Raw genomic sequence first — 27,560 nt, 5'->3', positions numbered from 1 at the left:
TCACCCAACATGAAATCAATGTATTAACAGTTAATAATTAATAATGCCTGCTCTATTGTCAGACTAGTGTCCATCACAGTCTGGTGATTTACCTACTCAAACACACCTGATCACACTTATCTGTTAATTGCCAGGTTTAGTGGGTGTGTTTGAGTAGGGAAACTCCCTGATCTAGAATAATGTAAACACGCTTCTGATGAGTAGATCAAATCCACCTGAGAGTTGTTTTAACACATGCTTCAATGGAAGGGATTAGACTAAACCCTTTCAACGGAAAGGATAAGACACTAAACTTGGTCCGTGTCACAAATGTGCTTAAATTTGAATAGCGACCTAGAAGCAGCGCAGAATCCTAAATATTTCTTCATCATCTTACTTGTCTTAACTTTTCTTTGTTTACAAAATTTGAAAACTTTCTGTTCATCTCTAGGTTTAAATGTAAAAATCCTGGTCTCAGACATTTGCACCCCACTGTATAACTTCCGGTTTTACATATATGTTCCTGAGTATGACAACAACGTTAACAATCCTCCTAAGAAAACAAGCCTTCCTATATCATGTTAAACAAAACTGATAAATTACCTATCAGGCATTGGCGTTTACCCCATTTTATTACTGCCTAAGAAATTAAATCAATCAAACGCCTAAAGCATGTTGCTATGACCTCAAATATCACTGCATAAGTGCACTGAATCAGCAAGTGTAGCGTGACGACAGTAGCGATGTTTACGGGAATAGAAGCCAAAAACATCACACAGTCTATGTGAGTAAACAAGGTTGTTTAAAGGGCTGTGTGGACATGGTTTATTTTGAGTGCATTTGTAAGTGGCTTGTGGTGGTCCTGATGTGGGTCAAGAGTGTGTGTATATTTCTGAGTAAAACCACACAGTTCTATCTGCTGCACCAGCTGGAGATACTGCTGACACCTGTAGAGATATTCTACGTAACATAAACACAGAGAGACAGACAGGCAGTTAGTTAGGCAGCAAGAGCAGGTGCAAAACCAAAGAGAGAAAGAGAGCGAGGAGAGACAGAGAGAGAGAGCGAGAGAGTGTGTGTGAGAGAGAGGGGGGGGGTCTAGGTGTATTTAAATCAATCATTTGCCTCTTCTTGTATGAGATCAGACAATCCAACTCTTAATCCCAACACAGAGTCCCACGCTCAGCACGATCGGTCAACATCCGAACACCACAAGATGGAGACGAGAGACTGAAGAACTAAAATCACTGACAGGTAAGACTGAATCACTGAATTCCTGACAAATAAGAAACACAACTTTAAAAATAAACACACAACTTTTTATTTTTTGAGTATAAACTGGAAACTGGAAACTGCTCAGGGGTCTTTCCTAACCCCCTAAACCCCCCCTTCTCTCCTCCTTGCTTTTGTGGATATCTGAAAGGTATATCCTTAGTAGCTCACCCACATAACGCACTACAGCTTAGCTCAAGTGCTGTTTTACCACAAGAATTTCATAGCCAGATGGCCAGACAGGACATTTGCAGGTGCTCTCATTGAGTAGCAAGGTTCCATTCAATTTCAGTTTAATTTTATTTGTAGAGCACTTTCCAAGTACCTGCTTCTGTCCACTGATGCTTCCAGAACCCCACTGCCATCTCAGGAACTAACAAACAATTTGCCATATCCTGATAAAAAAATTCTTGCAAATTTGACTATTAACTGGACAAGTATGTGATTGTCACATAATGGCATGTTTGTAACTTGCCATAAAACGCATGCACAAGTCCAATATAACACTGATGTGAAGCTTATTACTTGTAAACACTTCCACTATTGATGACTGTTCAGTTTGATCAACCCTCAAAAGAGTTTAGTAACGCAAAGATTAATAACTGGCTCACCACTTTTATTCAGTTGCAGAGAAATAACTTGAATTCAGTTGCATCCCTACCCTGGATAAGATATAGAGAAATACTAGTGCATGACAGGTGAGGAGTAGATGATAGATGATGCAGGCTGGGAGCAAAAGTAGAAAGTAATGAATTACATTTACTCTTGTTACTGTGCTTGAGGACATTTTTCCCAGTAGTAATAAAAATAATAATGATAATTTACTTGAGTTCTTTTTTAATGACATATTTTGCTACTTTACATGTTAAAAATATTGCCTAGTAAAAATTAAATTGTGAGTGTATCAGCTAAACCAGTTAGAACATTGTTACATTTAAAAGACTCGGTTCTGAATCACAGTCAAAAAACAGAGCAAAACAGAGCAGCGCCCAGCCGCAGAAACACTGCTGACGAGTCCAGTTTAGTGGAGAAAGAAAGAGAAGCACACTCACGAAACATATTCATTTTGAAGTGAACTGAAGTAAACGCCATTATTATCAGCTTCCAAACATAGCTGACAACTAGTTAACCTAGCTAATCCTAGCTAAACAGGTACCTACTGCGTTCACTATTTTCTTCTTGCTTTGCTGTTTTAGAAGAAAATGATGGCTATTTAAACTTAAAAGCTGTTCCATGTGTTTTATTGCAAGTGTCCGAACTGCTGTTTCTTTATTTAACATCGGTGTCAACCTGGTTTAGCCGTTATAAAATAGCATTACGGTTTTGTCACAGTTTTGGAGTTTGAAGTATTACGATGTCAAGCTTGTAACAATAGAAGAACAGTTTTTGATACTACATAGAACCATTTTAAAAAAGGTTCTATATAAAACTATATATAGAATCGTATACCAATATAAATATATACAGATAAACCCGATGAACTGTTTCACCATGAAAAGAGCCTTTTAAGCATGAAATGGTTTTATGTTGAACTCACGGTTCTAAATAGATCCATTGTCTTTACTAAAGAACGCTTGACAAACCATCTTTTCAAAGTGTGTATGATTACCAGAGGAATATATCACAGTAGAGAAAATCAGCACTGGATAAACTGCTGTTGATGCTAATAATTATAGTGGTAAAAATGTGCTATACAGGAATGTGTGGATTTATACAGTTAGAAGGCAACAATGTTTACTTTCTGTAGAGGCTGATGCCTATTAATGTAGGCTAATGTTCAGGGTAGCTGATGGACAATAGGACTGTCACTAAAAGTTACATTATTAATTAAGCAATCTATTCACAATTTTGACTCAATCAAGTAATCTTTTTTTAGTATAGACTTAACTAAAAGGAAGCAAACTACATGTGCACAAGCAGAGCATTCTGGGATCAGTCTCAGCACAGTAATATCATGCTTTCCTTTAGTTTTGTCTGTGCAGATTATTTCCAATCATGTAGATGAGTCAACAATATTTTCAGACTGTGATTGCGGATAGACCAAAAAGCATCTATTTTAGTCAAATAGTTTTCCAAGAAACTACTTATTTACTCTTACTTGAGTTTTTTCACTTTTAATACTTGTACTTAATTAAATTATCACTACAGCAGCAGTACTTTTACTTAAGTATGGCTTTTCAGTTTCCATCCGAGGTTGGGAGTTCATAAGCCGGGTTCAGTGTTCATGAAAGGAGTGATGGTTCTATCTTGAATGGTTGTCCAGGTGGGGTTTTTTTGAGGTGGTAATCATTAAATCAAGCACAGTCCTAAGAAGAGGGAGAGTTGCAGACAGGGTACCATGATGAGGTCCTGCACTAACATAATTTTTAATAGCAAGGGTCCTCTCAGTATGTTCTCCTGCAATCATAGCTAGCTGACAGTAGCCCATTTCAGGGAAACGTCCCGCACTTCTGATGCCCAGTAAACAGCTACAAGAGGAATTGGTGTGATCTTACCCTGGAAGCTCTTTAGAGTTTGCTTGTTGGCCTTCTGATTGCCCCAGCTAGTGCCCTACTCTACAGAACTGTTGTGCCATCTGTGTCCAGAGCACGGTGTCGACAACTCAACTGGCCTTGTTCTCATTAGGATGAAAAAAATGACTCAAAGACATAAGTCAGTCTCACTTTACAATAAGACTACTCTTATAAAGGGTTTATGAATGGTTTAATGTTATTTTATTAATGGTTATTATACTATAAGGAATACTTTTAAATAATTAATAAGGTTATAAGACATAAAAAATGAGGCAGATCAGTCAGATAGTGAGCTCACGCTTTTAAACCTCTATACTGTTAAACTCCGATCTTGCTGGTTACTTATCTTACTTTGTCTCCATCAGTCAGCATTATATATGTCAGCTTTGTAAGATATTCATATTCATCAGGTATAACAGGTCACTGTTGCCTTTTTCATTTGTGTTATGACTGCTTAATAGTGATTTTTAAGGTGTTTATGACCTTTTAAATAACCATTAATAAGCTAATTAAAACCACTCGAAGGGTATCTGTGCTATGGTACTGATAGGAGAGAGAGAGACAATATAAAATCGGAAAACTGAAATAAAAACAGAATCCGTTTTTTTACAGAGTTTGTTGTCTTACACTTCCAATTGAATTGATTCAAATAATAGTGTTCTTTTTTCTTTTTTTCCTCTTTTAATGTTCTTTTAGTAGGAAACTCCATAGGAAAATCTACAACAGGTTAAATGCCGAAGAAGTGCAGATTTTAGTATCTCTAATCCCTCTAATGAAGACATTACTGGAGAAAAAAATTGGCATTACATGAAGGTTTTGTGTGAGGAAAATTTTCTGAAAGTTCTTCACTGAACTCCTATACAGAGGTTAGATCTACAGCACGAAAGATACAGCAGTCATATTTCTCTCCTGTTTTTTGTTTCTTAGCAGTTGGTACGGGTGGGACTTGGCACAATACCAGGCCTACTTTTGTGAGGGGTCCTCTGCCCACCTTATCTTCCTCAATACACATGCACCACAGTTGCTTTACGTGACCTCAACGGTGCACTCATATATATGCACTCTCAAAAATGATGGTTCTTCAATGTTTTTGTTTTTTTTTATAAAGACAATAGTCCTATATAGAACCATGAACACTCAAAAAAGCTTTTGTGTGATTAAAGGGCTTTTTGTATCGTTAAAGAGTTTTAAGATTGATGGAGAATATGCTGTAGATGGTTCTATATGGAACCTTTCTGAAAAGGCATCTTTACAGCACAAAAAAAGGGTTCTTCTATTGTTATGATGTCAAGCCTGTAACAGTAGAAGAACACCTTTTGGTGCTATATAGAACTATTTTCAAAAAGGTTCTATACAAAACCATTTAAAACACACTATCAATCTGATGAACACTTTAATGGTGCACAGAACCCTTTAATCACGCAATCAGTGCTCTATATAAAACCTTTTTCTTTACTAAAGAGCTCTTGAAGAACCATCATTTTGTGTGGTTTGGGGTGGGGTGCCTTGTGATTAAGTTTGGCAAACTATCTTTTGCACTGAGGAATCAATTCAGGAGCAAAGCTGAAAGATATGTGGGTTTCTTATAAACTCTCTTATGAACTGATTTGGTGATGATTTAAAAACCTTATTTATTGTTATTGTTTCTGTCTCAGCTGCACAGTTCATGTACTTGTGAATGTGAATGTGTGGAGACGCTCAGCTCCAGCCTAGAGGTCATTGTTACTGTTTGGCTGAGTGAACTGTGAGAGAGTGAAGTACCTGCAGTGCTCAAGCAGTTTAACTACGATTAAAAAAGCAGAATGAAAGGGATGTGAATAAAAGCTCAGCATCTTTAGCCGAAGCTTACCAACACTAAGAGATGCAAGATGTTTTTATATGTATTTGTTCTTGATCAGTTACATCCAGCCGTTCAGCTATGACTTCGTATTTTGTCCACCCGTATAAGGATAAACCCCGCCTCCTGCGCTACGATTGGCTACGGATGTTTCGTCCCGTGTGTTACGATTGGCGGGTGATAGGTCCAGCGCTAGGATTGGTTGGTTAGTAATTCATACTTTCGCGGACCGCTTGTGAATACGAACTACCAGTCGGAGCTTTACTGCTAGTTTGTCGGAATACGGGTGGGGAAAAAACTATTGCCGTTCGGTCCAGGCGCTGGAAGTGGCGTCCTGTTTCCCTCAGCGAGCTGAAGAGACGCAGCCGGAGCTGAGCACGGTGAGAGCGCTCCGCTTCTTCTCTTCGCCTACCTGCTCTCTGATTTCTGCTTTATTTAAGCGCAGCGTACACGCACATAGACACACACACACACACACACACACACACACACACACAAATACACACCGCCACAAACTCACAGATTCAGTGATGCGGATGCAGTGAAGCAAACAAAGTTCTCTTCCTAGCACACACCTGCCTGACCACACACCGCCTACTAAACCACTAATGTCTGTATCTGAAATTTGAGCATTTCCTTTGATCTGTATGTTCTCTAAGCTTGCTTGAGCACAAATCTGAAGTGATCATATCACTGGCTAAATTTGGCAAAAATTGGCTTTTGATTGTGAATTAAAGGACACTCTTGAAAAATGGTTATTCTAAGGTTCTTCAGTAAAAGCAATCTGTATTTGCATGTGTTTGCATGGTGAAATGGTTCTTTGCATTGTAAAATGGTTCTTCAGACTGATGTAGAGTGTGTTGTATATGGTTCTATATAGCACCAAAAAGGGTTTGATGTCAAGCCCTTTTTAAAAAGGTTCTATATAGAACCATATACAACACATTCTCTATCAATCTGAAGAACCATTTCACCATGCAAGTGGTTCTTTGAGTGTTCATGGTTCTATATAGAACCATTGCCTTTACTAAAGAGCCCTTGAAGAACCATCTTTTTGAAGAGTGGATGAAAATGACACAAAACAAAAAAAAATCCAATGGATCCTGTTAGATTGTTAGATGTTCCTTCACTGTATAATTATAGAAAATTTAAACACCAATCAGAACATGTTCTGTGGAGTTTTTTTTTTACTAAATTTAGTTCATAGACAAGAATGGGTTAAAAACCATAAGCCCTTCACTTAGTGTAACTAAATCATAATAATAGACTAAATTTGTTATGAATTGAAAAGCAGTGGCTCACTGTAAATATGTGCTCTTGTACTACCTGCAAGGCAGAGCACATCGCTTACCAGTCATTTGTAATGATGGTTTATGGTTTAATGATGGCTGTAACTATGATGCTTGATTGTTTTGGCACAGCTGTAAGCAGAAAGAGCAAGTAAGGGACACTGCAGAACAGTATGACCTAATAAGAAGCCTTTCAGACCAAAATAGAACAAAAGTGACTTAACAGTCAAGATAATCGGCCATCAGAAACGGAAACCAAAACCACAAACAAGAGCTTGTGCAGTCAGGCTGATTGCAGGTGTCAACATCTAAATCCTCCTTTTCATTTAATCTAAATGCACAGTACATCTCGCCTCATCTGAGAACATGTACTTGTTTAATGCAGGATTGTGCTATTAAAACTAGTAGCTCACCACAAGCTTTCACTAAAAACATAAATCAGGGCGAGCTCTTACGAAACAACTCAGTTTCATGTTTTCTTCAGGTTTATCTGCAGTGGACCTGTGTCTGTCCAGTTGTTTTAGTAGCAGGCTAAGTGGAGGTCAGGGAGGTCTGCACATGAGAACATCAGAACATGCTGACATTAATCGTTCCAGGAAAACCCAGCATAATTATAACTACAGGAAGAAGACGTGTTTTTCACATGCACACTTTAATAGGGCACTTCCTCATTAGCTGAAAGGTTACCATAGCAATTCGCCCCAGATGGAGTATGAGGTGGTTTCTGTGGTAGCCTGAAGAGCTGCAAGCACTGAGGTGTGTGGTGCGCTGACAGCGAGGGCTAAGAGAACAGCTGGAGGGGAAGACCAGTGCACATACTGCCAGCCCACACTGCACCTACAGTCAGCATGCTTCTAGAGCCAAAAATGTGTCTGCAGCTTTTGCAAGGGTCTTTTTTTCCTTACACCTTTTTTCACCTTCTGTCTTGTCGCTGAGTTTAAAAACAGGCCTTCTAGATCAAAAGAGCCCCTTATTATGCCATGATGTATTCAGAAGCTTGGATTGTGGTCTTGTTTATGGGAAGCTGAACTTAATATAAATTCCAGTTCACTGATGACAAAATATATCATCAGTGAATTGGAAAATATGCACTCTTCAACACAAACACAGCAGTCTTACACTATTTATGTCATTGCTATCATAACAAATCTTGTAACCTACATTTTTTGATCATTTAAAGGACCCAATTCTTGTGTTTTTTCAAGGTCAACTTATGTTTAAATACCGAAAGAACATGACCTCTCTTTATCAGTAAAAAAAGAAACCAGGCTGTTTTGGTTTCTGTGCCTTTAAGACTGATGTATGTGAATGACCTCCATTCAGACTGGCTGTCTTGTTTTGGTAATCATTCAAAATGCTGTCTGGGCTGAAACGCTCCTTATAATTTGTGAATGGACAGAGCTAAACTGATGTAGGCTGAATAGTGACAATCACAAAAACAGTGATTTCAAAACTGACCATTTTTGCAGTTTAGTTTCCATAAATATGTATAAAATGCGTGTTGGATACTGTGCACTGTGAGCTCCAGCAACCAAAGCCAAGTCCCTTGTATGTGTAAGCATACCTGGCCAATAAAGCTTGATTCTGATTCTGATTCTGATATGGATAATATGGACTGGGGAGTGGAAGGGTTATCTTGGACTTTAACAGTGTTTACATACCACACCAAATTATTTTTTGTGTCAACAATTTTTAAAGTGGCAAAAACGCAAAAGTTTTTTTTTTTTTTGACAACAGTGGCGTAGCCAAAATGTGGGCAATGCCACCCTCCCATGAAGCGTGGCCACTACAGAAATGTGAACTTTTTTTTACAGTGAAAATCTGCCATCAGGGCAGTTACCAATCACTTTTGATCTGATTGCTCAATCTGCATATCTCACAGGAGGTGGATGCTGCACAAAACCTTACCATTTTTTGTGTTCATTTTGCTTAAGGCTGCAGTTAACAGTGTCTTTATACATTAGGAAAACATTTAAAAGAACCTAAAAGAAAACTTAAGTGTATGACAGTATTTTTATCACATGTGCTCTATGTGGATTACTGTGACATTACTGTAACTGAAGATTTTAACACTGCTCAGCACTCGAAACAGGGAACAAAACGTACAATATTTTGGACATATTTTTCAACATAATAGAGAACTGGATAAAGTCACTTTCCGTTTTTACATAGTGAACTTCCAGTTCCATAGAATTATGACAACAGTAATAATTAGGCCAGCACGCTTCAGCAGTGCTCCGCCATGAGCTACATTATATGACGTAAGCAATACAATTGTAAGATAAGGTAACTATCAGAAATTTGTAACTACTAACATGTACTACTGTATAGTCACATCTATTGTTTATCATGTGAGCTAAATAATTTTACGACTAAAGATGCAGGCTAGATTTCGTCGAATCAGGCGAATCCAGTGCTGAGTATATCTTCCTGCTAATGCGGTAGATTAGCTTGTTACCCTGCCAAGTATTATTCTCTCATAATGTCACCACACACCTTTTTTCTTTAGTAATTTGCCACCTCAGTAAAATTGCTGGTCACCCCACTGAAAAGGTTCTGGCTACACCCCTTATAGACAGATCTCTTGTCCCATAATCCTATCCTTTTCATTAACATGGAGTTTTCTTATGACAACGGTGATAAACTCCACACATGGACATCTATTTCTCTCTTTCTTTCCTAGTGCAAGTTGTGTTTTGTGCTCTGCATGGATCCGCAGTCCTCTCCAGGGTGGTCTTTGTTGGTGACCCCTGTGCTGTCATGCCACCCTCTCATTAACAGCCTACAGAGACAGGTAGCAGCCTTTAACCCAGTGCTGTGCAGCTCATTATTTCTGTTCAGTGTGCTGAGCTTCACCGCACCAGCTTTACTTTCCTTTCTTGTTGTCAAGCGCAAAAGTGCAAAAGCGCAAAAGCGCAAAGACCTGTAATGTAGACGTGCGTTGCTCTGTGCCTTCGCTGTTCCTAGTGCTTGTTTCTCTCTCTCCATACAGATGTCTGAGCAGCACCTGAAGCTGGAGAGGGAGAGAGAGAGGGAGGAAAGAGACAGAGAGAGACAGGGGCTTAAACAGCTTTGGGATAAAGAGAAGAGCCAATACAGTAATCTCCTCCCTATCTAACTTTCTTACTATGTCGATTTTACAGTATTTACAAAGAAAGAGAGAGAGAGAGAGAGAGAGAGAGAGAGAGAGAGAGAGAGAGAATAAGAGAAAATGAGAGAGAAATTGATAAAGAATGAGAGCGCAAATGATAAAGAAAGAGAGGCAGAGATGAAGAGAACGTCAGATGTAGAAAGAGAGAAAGAGAGAGAATGATAAAGAAAGAGAGTGTGATACAGAGAAAGAGAGTGAGAAAAATGAGAGAGAGAGTCATAAAGGAGAGAGTGATGAGAGAGAGTGTGCTTAAGACAGACAGAGAAGTAGAGAGAGAGAGAAATAGAGACATAGAGAGAGAGAGAGAGAAAAGAGAGAGAGATGTTCCAGTATTATATTTTGGGCATTCAGGGGAATTTCTTTTAAGCAGTGTCACCACAATTCTGATTAAATCAGTAGGAAGTCGCTTAGCGCCGGGGCTTTTGATTCTATCTTTCTCTTTCTTTCTCTCTTTATCAGGAGTGTAAGATTTAGTCTACACTTGAGTCAACATTGTGCATACAAAGTGTTTGTTTTACTAAGTACGTTCTTCAGTCACAAGCTAAAGCTCCTACATATATATCACAGGTATCACATTTGTTGCTTTGATTGACAGGTGCAGTGGCCAGTCCTTGGGTGAGAAAGAAGCTGCGACAGTTGATTAAACACAAGCAGTACCAAGCAGTGTCCACCCTCAGCAGCTTCCCCACAGGATTCAGGTCAGACTAACACTGCTTCCAGTGTTAGGCCAGCATTTAAACTACTGTTATTGAATACTGTACTCCTGTGGACTCTTAGGGGTGCTAATGTTTAACTGCCACATGAAGTTACAACTTTTGCCCCGTCTGAATTCTTTGATTTTTTATGTGTTGGTAAATGAAAGTAAAGGAAATGTAAGCTGAGTCTTGAACTAACAGCAGAGCTGAATATCAGAATTCAGTACTTTTATGGCACGGTCTGAACTATTTCAGTAGCCCGGAGTTTTGCAAAATTCCATGTTGAAAAATTCCATGTCAAATCAGCATCAGTCAGCCAAAACTGGAACAGTGGAACTTTCTGCAAACTACTCAAACACTACCCTACAGGAAGAAGTACACAGCTAACAACATCACATAACACAATGTGAGTGTTTCTTATTTCAGGATAGATTTGTTACAGGATTGAACTGAATTTATCCTTTTTTCCTCCAATATCCAATCTAGCTTTAGCTGGTAATGTCGGCCTAAAACTGATACCCATCATTACCAATATGGCGTCTTTATTATTGAAAAAAGTATCATACAGGTATCAGTAATGAAGTCATTAAATAGTATTAGTATCTAGGGCTGGGCAATATGATAATATATATCATTATCATGATAAATTATGTCATAATACAATATAGTATGCTTTTCTGAACATATCATGGATATTGTCAGTATGTGTAGAACAATGACCAACTGCATGTTTCATTATAAAGAGGGCAAAATTAGTCCTGTTTAAGTGGATTTAGTGCAGCACAGTATGCCAAATATTGAATAAAAAACATTATATTTATTGTTTTTGATAGTATTATTTAAAATGTAGCACTGCTTGTTCTTTTTTTCTGTTCCAACTGATCAGATGTTTGAAAAAATAAATATTCTGACATATCTTGATATTATTTTTTTGCTATATCGCCCACCTCTACTGGTATCACTACCAAAAAAACTTTGAATGATACCCAAACCTACCCATGAAATTAAAAATGACTGTACTGTGCTGCTTGCTCTTCTGTGAACTAGCAGATTTATTGTTGGTTTAAGGAATAAAAAAAGTACTGTAAACTATGCAAACTATTGCCATCATCATCCGCAGAGATACACTTTTAATGGAGGTGATCTAGGCTTACTTGGAAGCCAATCTGCTTTCAAGGTTTCATACATGAAAATCTAAGCTCAACTGTAGAGCTGAATTCCTATGACTGAACTTGGTAGTCTGTTGGTGGTCCTCTCGCACCACAGCAAAGCAGGGTTTTTAGCCATCTACCACCTACATCTGCTATCACAATCACACAGTAAACCTAAAAGGAAAAGATGTCCCAACACTGCAAGTACTTTAACACCACATAAGAATCGCTAGTTTGCTGTTCTCCAGATCAAGAAGACTTATTCGTGATTGTGAGTGTTGGTATAACGAAAGTTTGTGGCTGTTTAGGTCGCTGGCTCCTATTCCGGACTTGAAGGTTCAACATCATCAACGGAACTCACCTTCATCTCAAAACTACAGAAGTGAGCAGTTGCGGAGAACAGGTGACACATGCACAGATCTCTGATTATCAGTATTATTAACAGAGAGACTCAATAGCTTTGTGTTCGCTCATTAGCTGTAGTTCTCACTCGCCACAAACATTTTCATCAGATCAACATCATACATACCAGCTCTCTGAAGGCTTAGCAGCCGGGTACTCTGGCATGTGTGTGTGTGTGTGTGTGTGTGTGTGTGTGTGTTTGTAGTTTCAGAGCCCCTTCTGAAATCGAAGCTAAGGAGGAGTGTGACAGGCAGAAAGAATCCTCTCCACCGTAATTCAAGTGCTCCCCCTACAGGTAAACGGCCAGCACACATGGTATGATAAAACAAATAATAATAATACATTCAGGAGCAAGACTAGACTGTATCAACGTCAGGAGCTGAGCCCGTGACATATTTTACCATAGGTCACATGGTTGCACAGTCTGTCCTCTAGATTCCAGAGCGCCTCCAGTATACACTGTAAAAATGATTTGCCGGTTCAAACTAAAAAAATTGGCAGCACCTGTATGTAAAAAAGAATTAACTGCATGTGCAATAACCAAGAAATTAAAAACGAAAGATGTTTATGCTGGCATGCCTTTATAATCAGAATACTAAAATGCATATTACATTATTTTGTCCCTTGCTGCCAGCTCTCACTTCCCCTGCTGTCTCTATTGCTTGTATGGTCAGCTCCTGTCCTTTCAGCTGCTTTTGTATTGAGCTTCTCTCCAACCTCTTCTACACTCTGTTACTGTGGCATTTAATTAATTACTTTAAAATGGAAATACCTTTAGCCAAAATGAACTGCGTGTATAACTACCACCACAAAGAAATACAGTGCCTTGCAGAAGTATTCAACCCCCAAAAAAGGCATCAGATTTATCTAGTTTACAAATGATACTTATACAGATTGTTCCAGATGATATTTTTTCCCCAAACCAATATGCGCATATAGTACATTTTCAAAGTCAAACGTTATTATTTGTCAGCTGATCTTTCAAAATAAAAATAAAAACTGAAAAATGCTGTTTGCATAAGTCTTCAAACCCTTCAGACTAGTACTTAGTGAAACCAACTTTTGCTGCAATAGCAGCTCGAAGTCTGTTGGTGAAAGTACACTGCATGATTGGATGACGACTAAAAGTTTCAAATATTGCTACAGATTCTAGATTTTATTGAGATCTGGACTTGAAGACCTTTTTATTGTTCAACCACTCCTGTGTTACTTTGGCCTGCAAAGTTTCTCCCAAGCTTTAGTTTTTTAGCAGACTGAAGCTGGTTGTCTTGCAATACCCCTCTATATTTTGCACCATCCATTCATCCTTCGATTTGAACAAGATGCCCAGTACCTGCTGAGGAGAAGCATCCCCACAGCATTATGATACCACCCCCATACTTCATTTTTGGTATCCTGGTTGTTGAGGAATGGAAAAAGCTTAATTTTTGTTTCATCTGACCACAAAACCTTTTCCCACATTTCGGCTGGGTCACTCCATTGATTTCTGGCAAATTTTAGATGTGTTTTGTCTTTAGTAATAACTTCTATCTAGCCACCCCATACAGGTCAGTTGTATGCAGAGCTCTTGATATCATTGACTGGAGCACATTCACTCCAGTTGCAGACACTGAACTGTGTAGCTCCAGAGTGATTGTTAGCCTCTTTCTGGCTTCCCTCACAAGTTCCCTTTTTACTCTTTGTTTTGAGGGACAGCCTTGTGTAGGCAGTGCCTGGGTGGTATGACGCAGCTGCAATTTCCTCACAATTGATCCAGTAGGATATCCAACACTTAGATATTATTTTGCAGTTTTCTCATACTTATAAGGGGCATTCAGAGGAAGTCTATTGGCAAGTTCTTTTTGTGTGTGTCATTTAAAAAGAGAAGAATGTATGGAGTTAATTTTGCAGTGCATATTTTACAGTGTCACTTTTTTATTTCTAACCCATTGTCAATGTTTGTTTGTGTATGTGTGTGTGTGTGTGTGTGTGTGTGTGTGTGTGTGTGTGTGTTTGCAGACTGCCCTAGCACTCCAGTATCTGAGTACACTTCACTCTCCAGTCAGTCAGACAGTAGATTGCTAGTCTGGGACTACAACAGAGGACTGACTCAAGAGGTTTCTCTCTCTCTCCCTCTCCCACTCTCTCTCTCTCTCTCTCTCTCTCTCTCTCTCTCTCTCTCTCTCTCTCTCTCTCTCTCTTTTACCCCTTTCCTGTGACATATGCTAATGTGGACCTTTGTGTTTAGAAATTAGAACGGAAAACTGACCAGCTTACAATGGTGTGTTTGACTGGCTGGTTCAGTGTACTTATGGCAACTGCTGAGTGCTGTGATGTCACAACCATGAACATATTTACATACTACCACCCATTCAGCCTACAGTATCTCAGCTCACACATTCACATCAAAGTGATAAGGCATGTTGGTGTTGCACATTATTGAATCGGTTCTTTTCAATGAATCACTTGAAATCATTCAAAACTTGAATTGAGTAATAATCTTTACAAATTTGCCCTAATAAAATTGTAACACAAAACAAAACATATTAGGACCTGCATCTTTTACATCTGTTACCTGTAACTGTAACCTGTTACCTGGTATGCATTTGTGCAGCTTTACATTGTTCTCCAAATTATTCGGTTCAGTATAATCATTCACTCAAACCGACAGGTTTGATGAGCAGGTTCTGACATATTCAGCTAAAATGAGCTGAACACTCAAAATAGCTCATCCTATAGAGCACAGCAACCTTATGAAGGCACCCAGGCTGAGATCAGAAACATGTGAACATGAAGCAGAGTATATTATATTCCGGACATTACATTAACTTCCCTTTTTATTTACACTGAGGGGTAGAGGGGTAAGGGTAGCACATTAGCACTCATGTTTTTAGTTGAGGTGCTGAAATTTTAAGCAGCGTAGATGTGATGTGAACGATGACGTCATGATTTGATATTTGCCTTTTTTCATTTGATTTTTGCTAATCTACATCAAACAGAATGTGTCATGTGCTATGAGATGAGAAACTATAACTGACACAAACTACCCAAACTGACACACATTGTCTCTCTGCTTTCTGGTTCTGGATGAGCTTTATGCAAATGAACTGAGAGGTGACCAATCAGATTGTTGCCACCATTAACTTAAACAGCATTAATTTAAACAGTGCACAGCTACTGCAAGTTTTGAGAACATATAAAGATACAAACTTCACCCTAAAACCAGAACACGTCTTTACTATGCTCAAATTATTATATAGTTCAAAATATTTTATTATTGTTCTATTTGTAGAGGTTGCAGTCCTGAAATCTGGAGGTGCTGCAGCACCCTCAGCACCCCCACATCCCCATCCCTGTTAGCGTTAGCATTTTAGCTCTGGCTTAAACAAAAATCATTTAAGCTTCATACAGACCTTCAGGTATTTTTTATTTGTAGGAAGAGTTTTAATAGAAATCCTAAAGTTATATATGAATTTAAATTCTGTCTTTAAATTTTATTGGCCTGTTAGCATATTAGCATGTTGGGTTTCTGCTGACGTTTAATGAGGGCCTAATATAGACCAGTTACAGAAAATATAAAATATAGACTAGCTAAAGAGAGTCTGTTTTGTTTAGATTTCACAGTAGAAAGTCTGTTTCTGTGTGTAGTTTTGCACATTTCCTCCATCACATGGTCCTGTATAAATAGAGAAATGTGTAAATCTAAAAGAAGACTTCAGGATGGAAACATAAAATATAAGAACACTGCTGAAAAAAATCATAAAAAACATTAAATGTTTCTGTTGGTTCCTGCTGGTGTCCAATAGACACTAAGGGTATTTTGTGTTTTCCTGATGGGTTAATATTGCAGTGCAAATGATTCTAATGGTGTAACAGGTGTTCTTGGACAGATTTCAGATGCATTTGGTAGTTTTCTCATGGAAATCTAAAGATGTCCTACAAAAACACTAGTGGTGTCTTATGGTAACCATTAAGCCAATGGTCTTTTTTCAGCAGGGAAAATGTAGTGCAAAAAGACACTTACAAACGAACACTCAGAATCTTCTGGCATGCTTTTCCAAACCACTTCACTTTTCTTTCCAACCCACCTGTAGGTTGATGTGAATAATGCACCAAACATTTACCACTCTGATTTTCATTCAGTTCACTTGATCTTTCTCTGTAGAGTGAAAGACATCTGAATTCTGCAAAGATAGAGAACAGACCCATGGGATCTCCTCAACACGTGTATATCTCACATGGGCAGGAGGGTGTGGTGGAGGCTTTCCCCTCGACTGTACAACCAGTTTTTTTCCTGAACAACACTGGATTCCTGCAGACTCCAGTCCTCCCCAGTCCTCACACACCAGTTCAACCAGGTTAACCTGCCGCATCTACTGAATATTCAACATTTTACGTGGATTCATGTAGACTTACTACATATCTTGTCACAATGGAAAAAAAAACAAAAACAAAGAAACAACTGTGTAATTTTGCAGTACATATGGTGGTGAGGCAGCATAGGCCACTGACCAGAACCCAATCACAGCCCGTAATTCAGTGGGATCATTATCCAGAGACCCAGCGTATGTACCGGACCTACAGTAGCAGACGACACAAGAGGCCTAGACACACACAAGAGGTGAGACACACGCGCACACACACACACACACACACACACACACACATTCTGACTTTGTGTGTTGTGTTTTTTTACTTCACACTCACACTTCCAAGTCCTGTTTGTGGAGCGCCCTCTACAGTTCAATGTTTTCACACACCTGATACAACTAATCAACCTAAATAGGTGTACAGCAAGGAAATCACTTGTAAATGCAATAATAATAATGCAATAAACATACAACCATCATAAGCATACAACCATCATAAAGAAATGCCATAGCTATGGCCTAACAATACCTCAACAATGACCTGGAATTACTATATAAACCCAAATCTGTTATCAAAACCAAATGCAGTGTTGCGCAAATCATTTAAACTTTATATTTAATTTAAAATAGTAGGAAGACAACTTATCAAATGTTAAAACTCAAACATTTTATTGTGTTTTGAAAAATATATGCCCATTTTCAATTTAATGCCAGCAACATGTTTCAAAGAAGTTGGGACAGAGCAAAAAAGACCAGTAAAGTTGTCTAATGCTAAAAAATAAACCTGGCGGTTAATTGGCAGCAGGTCAGTAACATGATCGGGTATAAAAAAAGCATCTCAGAGAGGCTGAGTGTTTCAGAAGTAAAGATAGGGAGGGATTCACCACTCAAAATACTGCAACAATTCAAGAATAACATTTCACAACATAAAATAGCAAAGAACTTGGGGATTTCATCACCTGCAGTACATAGTATCATTAAAAGATTCAAAGAATCCAGAGAAATCTCTGTATTACAAGAGGACAAGGCGAAAAAGGACAGTGATCTTTAGGCCCTCAGGTGGCAATGCATTAAAAATAAACAGGATTCTGTAGTGGAAATCACTGCATGGGCTCAGGAACCATTGTTTGTGAACACAGTTCATCACTGCATCCACAAATGCAAGTTAAAACTCTACCATGCAAAGAAGAAACCATACATAAACAGGATCTCAAAATGCCACCACCTTTCCTGGACCAAAGCTTATTGAAGATGGACTGAGGCAAAGTGGACAAGGGTCCTGTGGTCCAACGAATCAATATTTAAAATTCCTTTGGAAATCATGGACGCTGCATTCTCCAGGCTAAAGACCATCCGACTTGTTATCAGTGCACAGTACAAAAGCCAGAATCCGTGATAGTGTGGAGGGGCATTAGTGCACGTGGCATTAGTGACTTGCAAATCTATAAAGGCACCATTAATGCTGAAAGATATGTACAGGTTTTGGCAACACGTGCTGCCATCAAGACAACGTCTTTTTTCAGGGAAGGCCTTACTTAGGCAAAGACAAAGTCAAACCACATTCTGCACGTATTACGACAGCATGGTTCTATAGTAAAGAGTGCGGCCTTACTATATAATTATACATATAATTTCTTGTGTATATCCTCCCTAGGTGCTGGTCCAGCCTGGAATACGCCAGGCCGTGGCAGGACAGCAGGACCAGAACAAAGAGCAGCAACCAGAGAAAACCACATGGAGGGAGAAATATAGATGTAGTTGTAGGGATGGAGACAGACCGCCAACAACTGCGAAAAGCAATACAGCGGTTGAACTGGTGTTTAGTAAAGAATGCGGACAAATCAGCAGCGAGCAGGACAAGGTGACCTACATATCATTTACACCTCCCATCTCTCAGGTGCTGTTATAGCTGTTCTCATGTCTGGACTCATCCTTCTCCCTCTCCTTGTCATCCTTCTCCTTATCTTGTTGTTAGCATTTAGATCAAAGGTCAGCACAGAGGATGAATGCTGGATCCCATCGGCCTCTGATACGCATCGAACCCTCTCCTGGCTTCTACCTGCCTGGCAGCGCAGAGCGCCCTACTGACAACGCAGAGTTGCCCGGCACAGGTGAGAACAGGAGACACGCGATGCTGGAGTGAACACCACAGAAAACAAGTACAAAAATGACTATAATCTCCCAGCCGACACAGTGCAGCTTTACACCACTTACACTTGCAGTTTATACCCTGAGACTAGGCAGTGTTTTCCATTATACTAAACAGTAGGGAAAATGCCAGCATTTTGGTTTTGTCAGAGCAGAAAAGACTGTTTATAGACTGTTTGTATTGCTGTCTTCTGCACACACAGGCTATTTTATTAGAAACACATAGCTCATAGATCCACCTCGCTATTATATAGTTAGAGACTCTAGCCCATCTGTTGATGCACAGTGTTAGCCATCCTCCATCCCTTTATCAGTGGTCAGTTTTTGACCACAGAGCTGTGATTCAATACAATTTAATCATTAAAATATTTGGAGAAAACGTAAAAGAAGTTTCAACCACTGGGATACCTGTTTTTATGAAAGCACATGCTTCAGTGCATCGATTTTAATCAGTCAGTAGCAGTACAATTAATAATTATCAGTGACGTTTTTCCACTACCTTGGAGTATTTCAAGTTTCATGATAAATACTACTACTACTACTACTACTACTACTACTACTACTACTAATAATAATAATAATAATAATAATGATAATAATAATGACAATAATAATAATGTAGCATCCCACTACTGGCTGGCATGGCTGTAGAGCCTCCAAAGGTGTGGCCATACAGAGTGGGTTAGTGTGGATTGTTGGTCACCATAAGGGTAAAATGTATGGCTAGTGCTGACCTCTCCTGCAAGTTCAGTGCTTTACATGTGCCTTTTTGCCCTGTTGTTTAATAAAAAGCAATAATAAAGAATATTTCTCATGGTGGAAATCATGGCCTCTACTGATGCTGCAATAATAATAATAATATTAATAATAATTTTTCATTTTTCATTTAATCATAAAAGTGGAACATATTTTTTTCCTTATTTTTAAAGAATATTCAAACAATTGAGATAATATTCAATAATTAAAGGGCCAATATCATCGAAAAACCAATCTTTCCTTGTTTTTTTGAAATACAGTATACTACATAAACATTGTTTAAAAATGAACCGTTCATGCTGCAGTTCATACGGTCCATATATGGAAACTAAGGTAGTGGAGTAAAAAGTAGGATATTTTACAGTTTCAATAAATGGAAACACTTTAATAAAGTGCAAATACTTAAAAAAAGGAACAGTGGACAGTGAGCGTATGATTGTTTGTCTGCAGGTTTGGTATATGACTCACAGATGATGAAGCAGCATTATTCCTGGGGTCGTAGCGTTCTTCACCCTGAGTATATCAGAACTGTGTGGACAAGACTGCAGGATTCAGGCCTCAGTAAACAGTGTAAGGTACAGACCAGAGCTGATGCTGTCAACATCTCTCTCAAACACACTACTGACCACCACAGATCCAATCAGTGTGTTGCTGTGCCATGTTTCAGTTGATCCCAGCGAGAAAAGCCACTGTTGAGGAAATCCAGGTGGTTCCTCAAGAGAGCCATGCTTTTCCTTATGGAACAAATCCTCTGGGTCGTCTGCACCTGAATGCAGCAAGGATGGCAGCGGGCTGTGTGACGGAGCTGGCACTGCGTGTGGCACAGGGAGAACTGAGGGTGAGACTGCAGCAGACAGTAACAGTGCAACATCCACCACTGAATATGAAATGACTCTCTACATCAGGGGAGGGCAACTGTGGGCTCGGAGGACCACCAGGACCTCAGCTCAGTATAATTATATAGTAGATTCTCAGCTCTTCACACAGTCTGAAATATGAAGGCTAACAGCATCTTTCTCTTCCACTCTCTCTGTCTTTGGCTGTCCTCTTTCTCCCATCTCCCTATGTTTCCCTTGATCTCCTCTTTCTCTTTTGTGCTCTCTCTCTCTCTCTCTCTCTCTCTCTCTCCCTCTCTCTCTCTCTCTCTCCACTACAATTAGAATGGTTTTGCAGTAGTTAAACCACATGGACATGATATGTCAAACTACGAGGCAGTGTGAGTATCACATGCATGCACACACACACAATCTTGTCTTACATTCCTTCTGAGGACTTCCATAGGTTTACATTCATTTTTGAATTACTGTAGCCAAATAATCCTACACCTACATGTAGTCCTCACAAGGACAGCAATACGTGTACACACTCATATCTGTTTGGTTTGTCACTCATATGTCCAGTTTGTTTAATCTCTCTCTCTCCACATCTCTCTTTCTAGTGGTTTCTCTAGTTCAGTAGCGATTGCTGCTAAGCAGCTTCAGCAGAGACTCAGTGACAAAAAGATTATAATTGTTAACTGGGTGAGACACACACTCACACTTAGTCTTCTACTCGAGTGAGATTTATCAGCTCATTATCTGTACAGCTGCTCCACTAACATACAGTTCTGTCTTTGCTGCACTGTTTCAGGATGTTCATCATGATAACATCGTTCAGAACATTTTCTACACAGATCCAAAAGTCCTCTGCATCTCATTGCACCGCTGTGATGAGCTTAGCTGTGGAGGAGGAGAGCCCACTGAAGTCAGTGCCACACAGCTATACTTCCTTAGTGCTTTCAGTGTGGTCATTCACAATGCTTGTCATCTTCGTTTGTTTAAGCAGGAGGATGTTTTTCCGTCATAACAAAAACTGCACTGGTTTGTGTGTCGAGTGTTTTAATAATTGACTAAGACAAAATTAAAAAATCAAACCTTTATGAAATTTAAACCACAAATTAGAACAAAATAAATCTGAAAACAGTAATCAGAGCTATGGAAACCAACCAACTGTATTTTAGTAATATTATAGTATTATAGGACAAATGTTAGTTCCAAAAAAGTTGGGACAGTGTGTAAAATGCAAAATGCAAATAAAAAGAGAAAGCAGTGATTAGTACATTTGCCTTGCAGTACAGAAACACAATATTTGCCATTCTTCTGTTATGAGATACATTTTCAGCTGCCCAACTACATACATTTTAATTCTCCTATTTTTGCTTCATAATGTGTCCTACATTTTTAATGGGAGACAGTTCTGGACTGCAGGCAGGCCAATCTAGCATCTGCACTCTTTGATTAAGCAGTTGCACATGCATAATGTGCCTCAGCAGAGTATCCCCGAGCCCATGTGGTGATATCCATCACAAAAGTATGCCGGTTTTCAATGCACTGCTGTCTGAGGGGTTGAAGGTTATGGCATTTTAGCTGTGGTTTTCGGCCTTGCCTTTTATGCACAGAGAATTCACTAGATTTCCTGAATCTTATTATTCACAATGGCAGGTGAAAATTCTTGCAATTTCTCATTGAGGAATTTTGTTCTTAAACTGTTGGATTATTTACTGATGCATTTTTGTCAAAGGGGCAAGCCTCAACTCATCCTTGCTCATAAAGACAAGGCCTTCCTTTTACGCTCCTTTTATACTCAAGCATGAATACATCACCTCTTTAAGACGTTTTTTGTAACATTTCCCTGCCCCAACTCTTTTGGAACTTGTTGCAAGCAGCAATTTCAGAATAGATATATATTTACAACAATGAAGTTGATAAGGTAAAACATGAAGTATATAGTACTGTTTTTGTTTAAATACAAGTCATAATGGACTTACAAATCACTAGTTTGTGTTTTATTTGGACTTCATAGTCCTTTTGGAATTTGATTTTGTATTTATAGAAATAGCATAAAATTATGAGAAAATCTTAATTGCTTTTGTTTTCCTAGTTAATAAGTATAGAGCATTTTACAGGTAAAATAATGTAGACATAAACACTGCACTGAAACACAAATCCAGTATAACCTCTGTCATCGTAGCGCTGCTGCATACAGTCAGACCGCCTCAGCATGTGAAGGCATGTGCTTATTTCATGCAGGTGGGCTCAGGTGAAGGAAAGGGCTTCAACGTTAACGTGGCATGGCCAAGTGGACTGGATACTCCAATAGGAGATGCAGAATACCTGGCTGCGTTTAGGTATAACACCATAATCTACAGCTCTTGTGTAGGACTTTGTGTGAGTGACAGTAACAGTGACAGTGTGAGGTCGGAGTATACGTTGAGAGTGTGAAGGGCACTGTCTGTGTTTTTGTTCTCTCTGCAGGACTGTGGTCACCCCCATTGCAGAGGAGTTCTCCCCTGATGTGATTCTGGTGTCCTCTCAGTTTAATGCTGTTGATGGTCACCCAACCTCTAAAGGAGGACACAGAGTGTCTGCTAAATGTAAGTACCCAACACATCCAAACTGTGCAGTCCTGTGCATTTGTTGGTTGGTAAATAAACAGAGCACTGGTATGGGCCAAAGACTTCATGTCATACACCAAAAACAGAAAACAGATACTTTAGTGCACATTTACTAAAGCCTACGGTCTAATTAAAGACTTTTTTATGATACACTCTCAGAAATAAAGGTATGAGACCTGGGGCAGTACCCCTCTTGTCAGGGAACATAACTGTACCATAATCCATTGAAATTATATTTTCTAAGCTGTGTTGACTCCACACACCCCATCTCATCTCCAGGCTTTTTATTTTATTGTTCTGTTTTAAAACATTAGGTTATAAAAGGTACAAATATGTACTTTTCCACTTCTAAAAACGTATTTAAGGTACACAATTAGACCTTAAAACCACTGTTGTACATTTGAGGTACATTTACATTGTGTGTGCCTCATTGAATGAAAAATATAACTGCACAGAGCTTTTATTTCTAACAGTGTAGAATAGATTTTTAACATTATTATTCATTCATCAAAGCAGTCATTTATTGTGGAGTCCTTTAAGCGTAGCCCTACAACACTAGTTCACATTTGGGTGCAAAGAAATTCAGCAAGATCATGTCATGTATGCAAAGCACTGCTCTTATGAAGCACCAAAAGCTATTTGACTGCTATTTGCAAGTTTTTTAGCCTGCTAAATGTGAGTGAGTGACTGACTGACTGACTGTGATGCTTTGCACCAAAAAAAAAAAACTACAACAACAGAAACTAAAATATGGACTCCATAATCTCACTTGTACAGACTTACTATGTAATTTATGAAGTTAATAGCCATTTTTTGTTTTCTAAACATACTGACATTTCCATTTTGCATTTATGAAATGTCGCTGAATTCAGTATTCAGGATTGTCCAAATGGTCCAAACGGTCTATGGGCAGATTTTAAGTGGCCCACGGCTTCTGCTTAAGAAGGTGTTATAAGTGGCCTGGTAGCCAATACGTTGCAGTTTTTCCATTCACCTGATTACGGCATTTAGTTTAGTCAAGCCTGCAGCCATAAAGCACAAACATTGACATTGACAACCTGTGATTTTGGCAAGATGGAAATTTCAACACAGCAAATACATTTGCCTCATATGTCAAAATACTGTAGTGAGTTTAATGTCAATAAACATGAAACAAAGCATGGACATTACAATAAATACTGAGGAGAGGGCAGAGAAATTAAAGCAACTGCAGCTGCCCGAGTTTTACCACACCAAGTTCTTATCAGTGCAAATTGAGTAGTTCAATAAATATTTAACCTTTTAAGACCAAATAAAACCATAGCTATTTATAAACATGGCTATTTAATCTGTTCTTCTCATTTAATAAAGTGATTTCTGAAGCTGTTATTGCGTTTGTTTGATACATAAAGAACATTCTAACAAAATTGTCCCACAAATTATATTTTTGGAAACATAAACACTTGAATAGAAATACGCTTAACGTATTAGTCACATTTTATTGTTACTCTAAAAAAACAAATCAATAATTTGTTATAAGCATTTACCGTTCCAAAATGCTCTGAATTAGCAAAACAACAATGAAATAATTGCTTTATACAGTGATTACTGTACCTTATCGTTGTATCTTTTATACCGTGAGAAGAAACACTGTAGCTCACAGAAAGCTCTGATTCTACACATTGATGCATTTCACTTTGACCAGTGTGAACATGTGTGCACCATAACTTCTCTGGTGGCAGATTTATACGTGTTTAAGGGGTCATTGCCCTATTCTCAGAATGGATTGCCAGTAAGATACTCGGTTTGATTAATTGCTCCACATGGCTGTATTTTTGATATTATGAAAACTTCTTTGTGATAATGTTTCATTTTTGCCCTCATGTGTTTTGAACAAATGTGCAATATCTGATTTTATGTTTCCATAAGTTTATGTGCACAAACGTTTGTAGACATCTGTTCATCCAACATTTCTTCTGAAATCGAGGCTATTAACAGATAGTTTGCCCCCTTTGCTACAGTAAAAACTTCTGCTCTTCTTGCTGTGAGAATTTGATTACATTCAACCAAATGAGCATTCATGAGATCAGCTACTGATGTTGGTGTATTATACTGCTCTAGCTGACACTTGGCATTGGGCATGGCGACCATGCAACATCCCATTCTATTTAGCAGTGCATTTCTATGGAGTTTCTGTGGAAGTCAGGGAAATATAATATTAAGCAAAAATATCATGTTTCACCTTCTGCTCCCACCATCCCCACCTAACATTAAGCGAAAATGCTCCGCTAACTCATAGATCCTCCCTCATACTGCGTTTCATTGGAAATATGCAGTGGTTTGAAAGGAAAATGCATTATGATTTACATGATTTACAGTCCATGCTGACTTTAAAGTATACTCTGCTGAACGTCACTAGATTTCTATCATAAGACTAGAATTTTTTCAGTAAGCAGATTTATAATGTATATTGAATTGCACAGTAAAAGTCATTATTGTGTGCTGTGTAAGCATTTCAAAACAATGAGTCAGGTTTTGTCACGGTTGTTCTGCTTCTGTGGACGCCTTGGAAAGCCTTGCTTTATTTCTCATTGCCCTCGTGTCAATGCCCCATTTATCTTGACACCATGTGAGTTCACTTTCACTTGTCTGTTTGCATGGATAATATAAACGCAACATGGTCAAAAATATTTCTTTGTTCCTCAAAAAAAGAGAAACTGTTGTTCAAAATGGGAAGCAGAACTTGGTGATGGAATGATGTAGCATTTCAGCAGCTTCTTTTTACCATGTCATGTATATTTTAACCATGACTCAGTATGTGTCAGAAGGGGTTGCTTTCCAGAGATATTCACAGTGTCAGAGTTGTAGTTTAGTTTGGAAATGTGTTGTGTGTTTCAGGTTTTGGAGTGCTGACACAGAAGCTGATGGATTTGGCCAGAGGTCGGGTGGTCCTGGCTGTAGAGGGAGGTCATGACCTTACGCCCATATGTGACGCATCTGAGGCATGCGTCAACGCTCTGCTGGAAAACAAGGTAATACATGCTGCTCCATCAACAGCCCTCAACCTGACACCACCATAACACACAATACCATGAGAACTATATGTGTGTTTCCAGGTTGAATCTCTGTCTGATGATGTGCTGATGAAGAGACCTTGTGCTGAGGCTTTTAAGTCCCTGCAGAAAGTGCTGCACATCCACAGTGAGTCCACAGTGAGCTCTCACAGCTCTCACTTCAGCCAACTCACATTATTACCTCCTCTGTCCTTTATTCTCTCTCTCTCTCTCTCTCTCTCTCTCTCTCTCTCTCTCTCTCTCTATATATATATATATATATATATATATCTATATCTATATATATCTATATCTATATATATCTATATATATATATATATATATATATATATATATATATATATATATATATATATATATATATACACACACATACACATCACTACTGTTGGAAGAAAACCTTGTATCTCCATTTTTGTAGTTTTTCAGTTATTGACATAATTTGAAAGTACCTGTTGTCCTTTAAATTGTATGTAAATTTCATGATAAATGGACAAAAGAAATGTCCCAAAATGACTTGGAAAAAAGTCTGGTTCCATTGACTTACATTAAAAGTAAAGTAGGTTTTTTCTTTTTCCTGTAAAGTTACCATTTTGGAGACAGAAGGTTTTCTTTTCTTTTTTCTTACCCTTTCTCCCACCCTTTATTCATGCTTTTTTTTACCTCTCTCTCTCTCCCCCTCAGGTAAGTACTGGAGCTCATTGAAGTCTGTAGATGATATGTTATCTCAGTCATGGCTGCAGGCTGTGAGGAGATCTTCTACAGACAGTGATGCTGCCTCAGCACTGGCCTCTCTCAGCATGACTGGACCAAACACAACCAGGTACGACCACTGTGCTGCTCAATCTGCCACAGCAGTGTCACTCTAACCCAGCTTTAAACATGCAATGGTTCTGATTTTTGTAGCTTTATTGTAATTAGTATGCATTTGTTATACCTTACTTACATACATATTCCACTTCATAGTACAATGGACAGTGTAATATCTAAAGATGGATATGTAATTGTGACAGTAAGAGGACTGCTAAAATATCAGGAAAGAAAATACCACAACAGAACTCTTTACCTGATTTCTGTAACCATTGCAGAGCACTTGAGTCAGGCGGCCTGTTTTACTACCGCCGCATCCAAAACGAGCCCATGGAGCACGATGAGAACGAGACTACGTGATGCAGAAAGATGGATGATAAAAACTTCCCCCTTAGTAAGGCGAAAAGAAGACAACCCCCTGAAACTGGAGAACAGTGACAAGACCTTTCAGCTTTACTTAAATTCTTGAACACAGCTCTGGAGACACACAGTGTTTTTACACCAATCAGTATCACAGTTATCCTAACCAAAGGTTCCTTCAGTGTTGTAAAAAAGTCACCTAAAGTGATACTTATGTGTTTCATATATATATAATAAATACTGCATATTGTTATCACACATTTAGATGAACAAATATCACTTCTTGTTTATGACTTTAAGAACACAATAAGTTGAGGTTTGTGCTGTCTTTAGAGTGAGTGATGGGCTTCAAAATGGCCAAA

General features: G+C 38.6%; 1 protein-coding gene across 4 annotated transcripts; it reads left to right on the top strand.

The window, feature by feature from the left end:
* The first annotated feature begins 958 nt into the window (after positions 1-958).
* hdac7b (histone deacetylase 7b) lies at positions 959-27,537 on the top strand. Of its 4 annotated transcripts, none has more exons than XM_036570754.1 (22): positions 959-1,233; positions 9,574-9,684; positions 9,883-9,988; positions 10,637-10,739; positions 12,196-12,290; positions 12,495-12,584; positions 14,288-14,385; positions 16,434-16,626; positions 16,747-16,889; positions 18,293-18,499; positions 18,614-18,749; positions 19,993-20,117; positions 20,210-20,380; positions 20,703-20,758; positions 20,981-21,062; positions 21,172-21,285; positions 22,611-22,708; positions 22,836-22,954; positions 25,853-25,986; positions 26,071-26,155; positions 26,713-26,851; positions 27,117-27,537. In XM_036570754.1, the coding sequence occupies exons 2-22, from the start codon at positions 9,598-9,600 to the stop codon at positions 27,196-27,198; spliced, it is 2,463 nt and encodes an 820-aa protein (XP_036426647.1). In that variant the 5' UTR covers positions 959-1,233; positions 9,574-9,597; the 3' UTR covers positions 27,199-27,537. The 4 variants fall into 4 exon arrangements, with proteins under 4 accessions (XP_036426647.1, XP_036426651.1, XP_036426648.1 ...); XM_036570753.1 differs by lacking the exon at positions 959-1,233 and adding an exon at positions 5,875-5,981; XM_036570758.1 differs by lacking the exon at positions 9,574-9,684.
* The last annotated feature ends 23 nt before the right edge of the window (positions 27,538-27,560 follow it).

The sequence above is a fragment of the Colossoma macropomum genome, unplaced genomic scaffold (assembly GCF_904425465.1).
Source record: "Colossoma macropomum unplaced genomic scaffold, Colossoma_macropomum, whole genome shotgun sequence".
NCBI classification, from domain to species: domain Eukaryota; kingdom Metazoa; phylum Chordata; class Actinopteri; order Characiformes; family Serrasalmidae; genus Colossoma; species Colossoma macropomum.
Note: the sequence above shows the minus strand (reverse complement) of the source record. Positions and strands in the feature narration are given on the sequence as shown.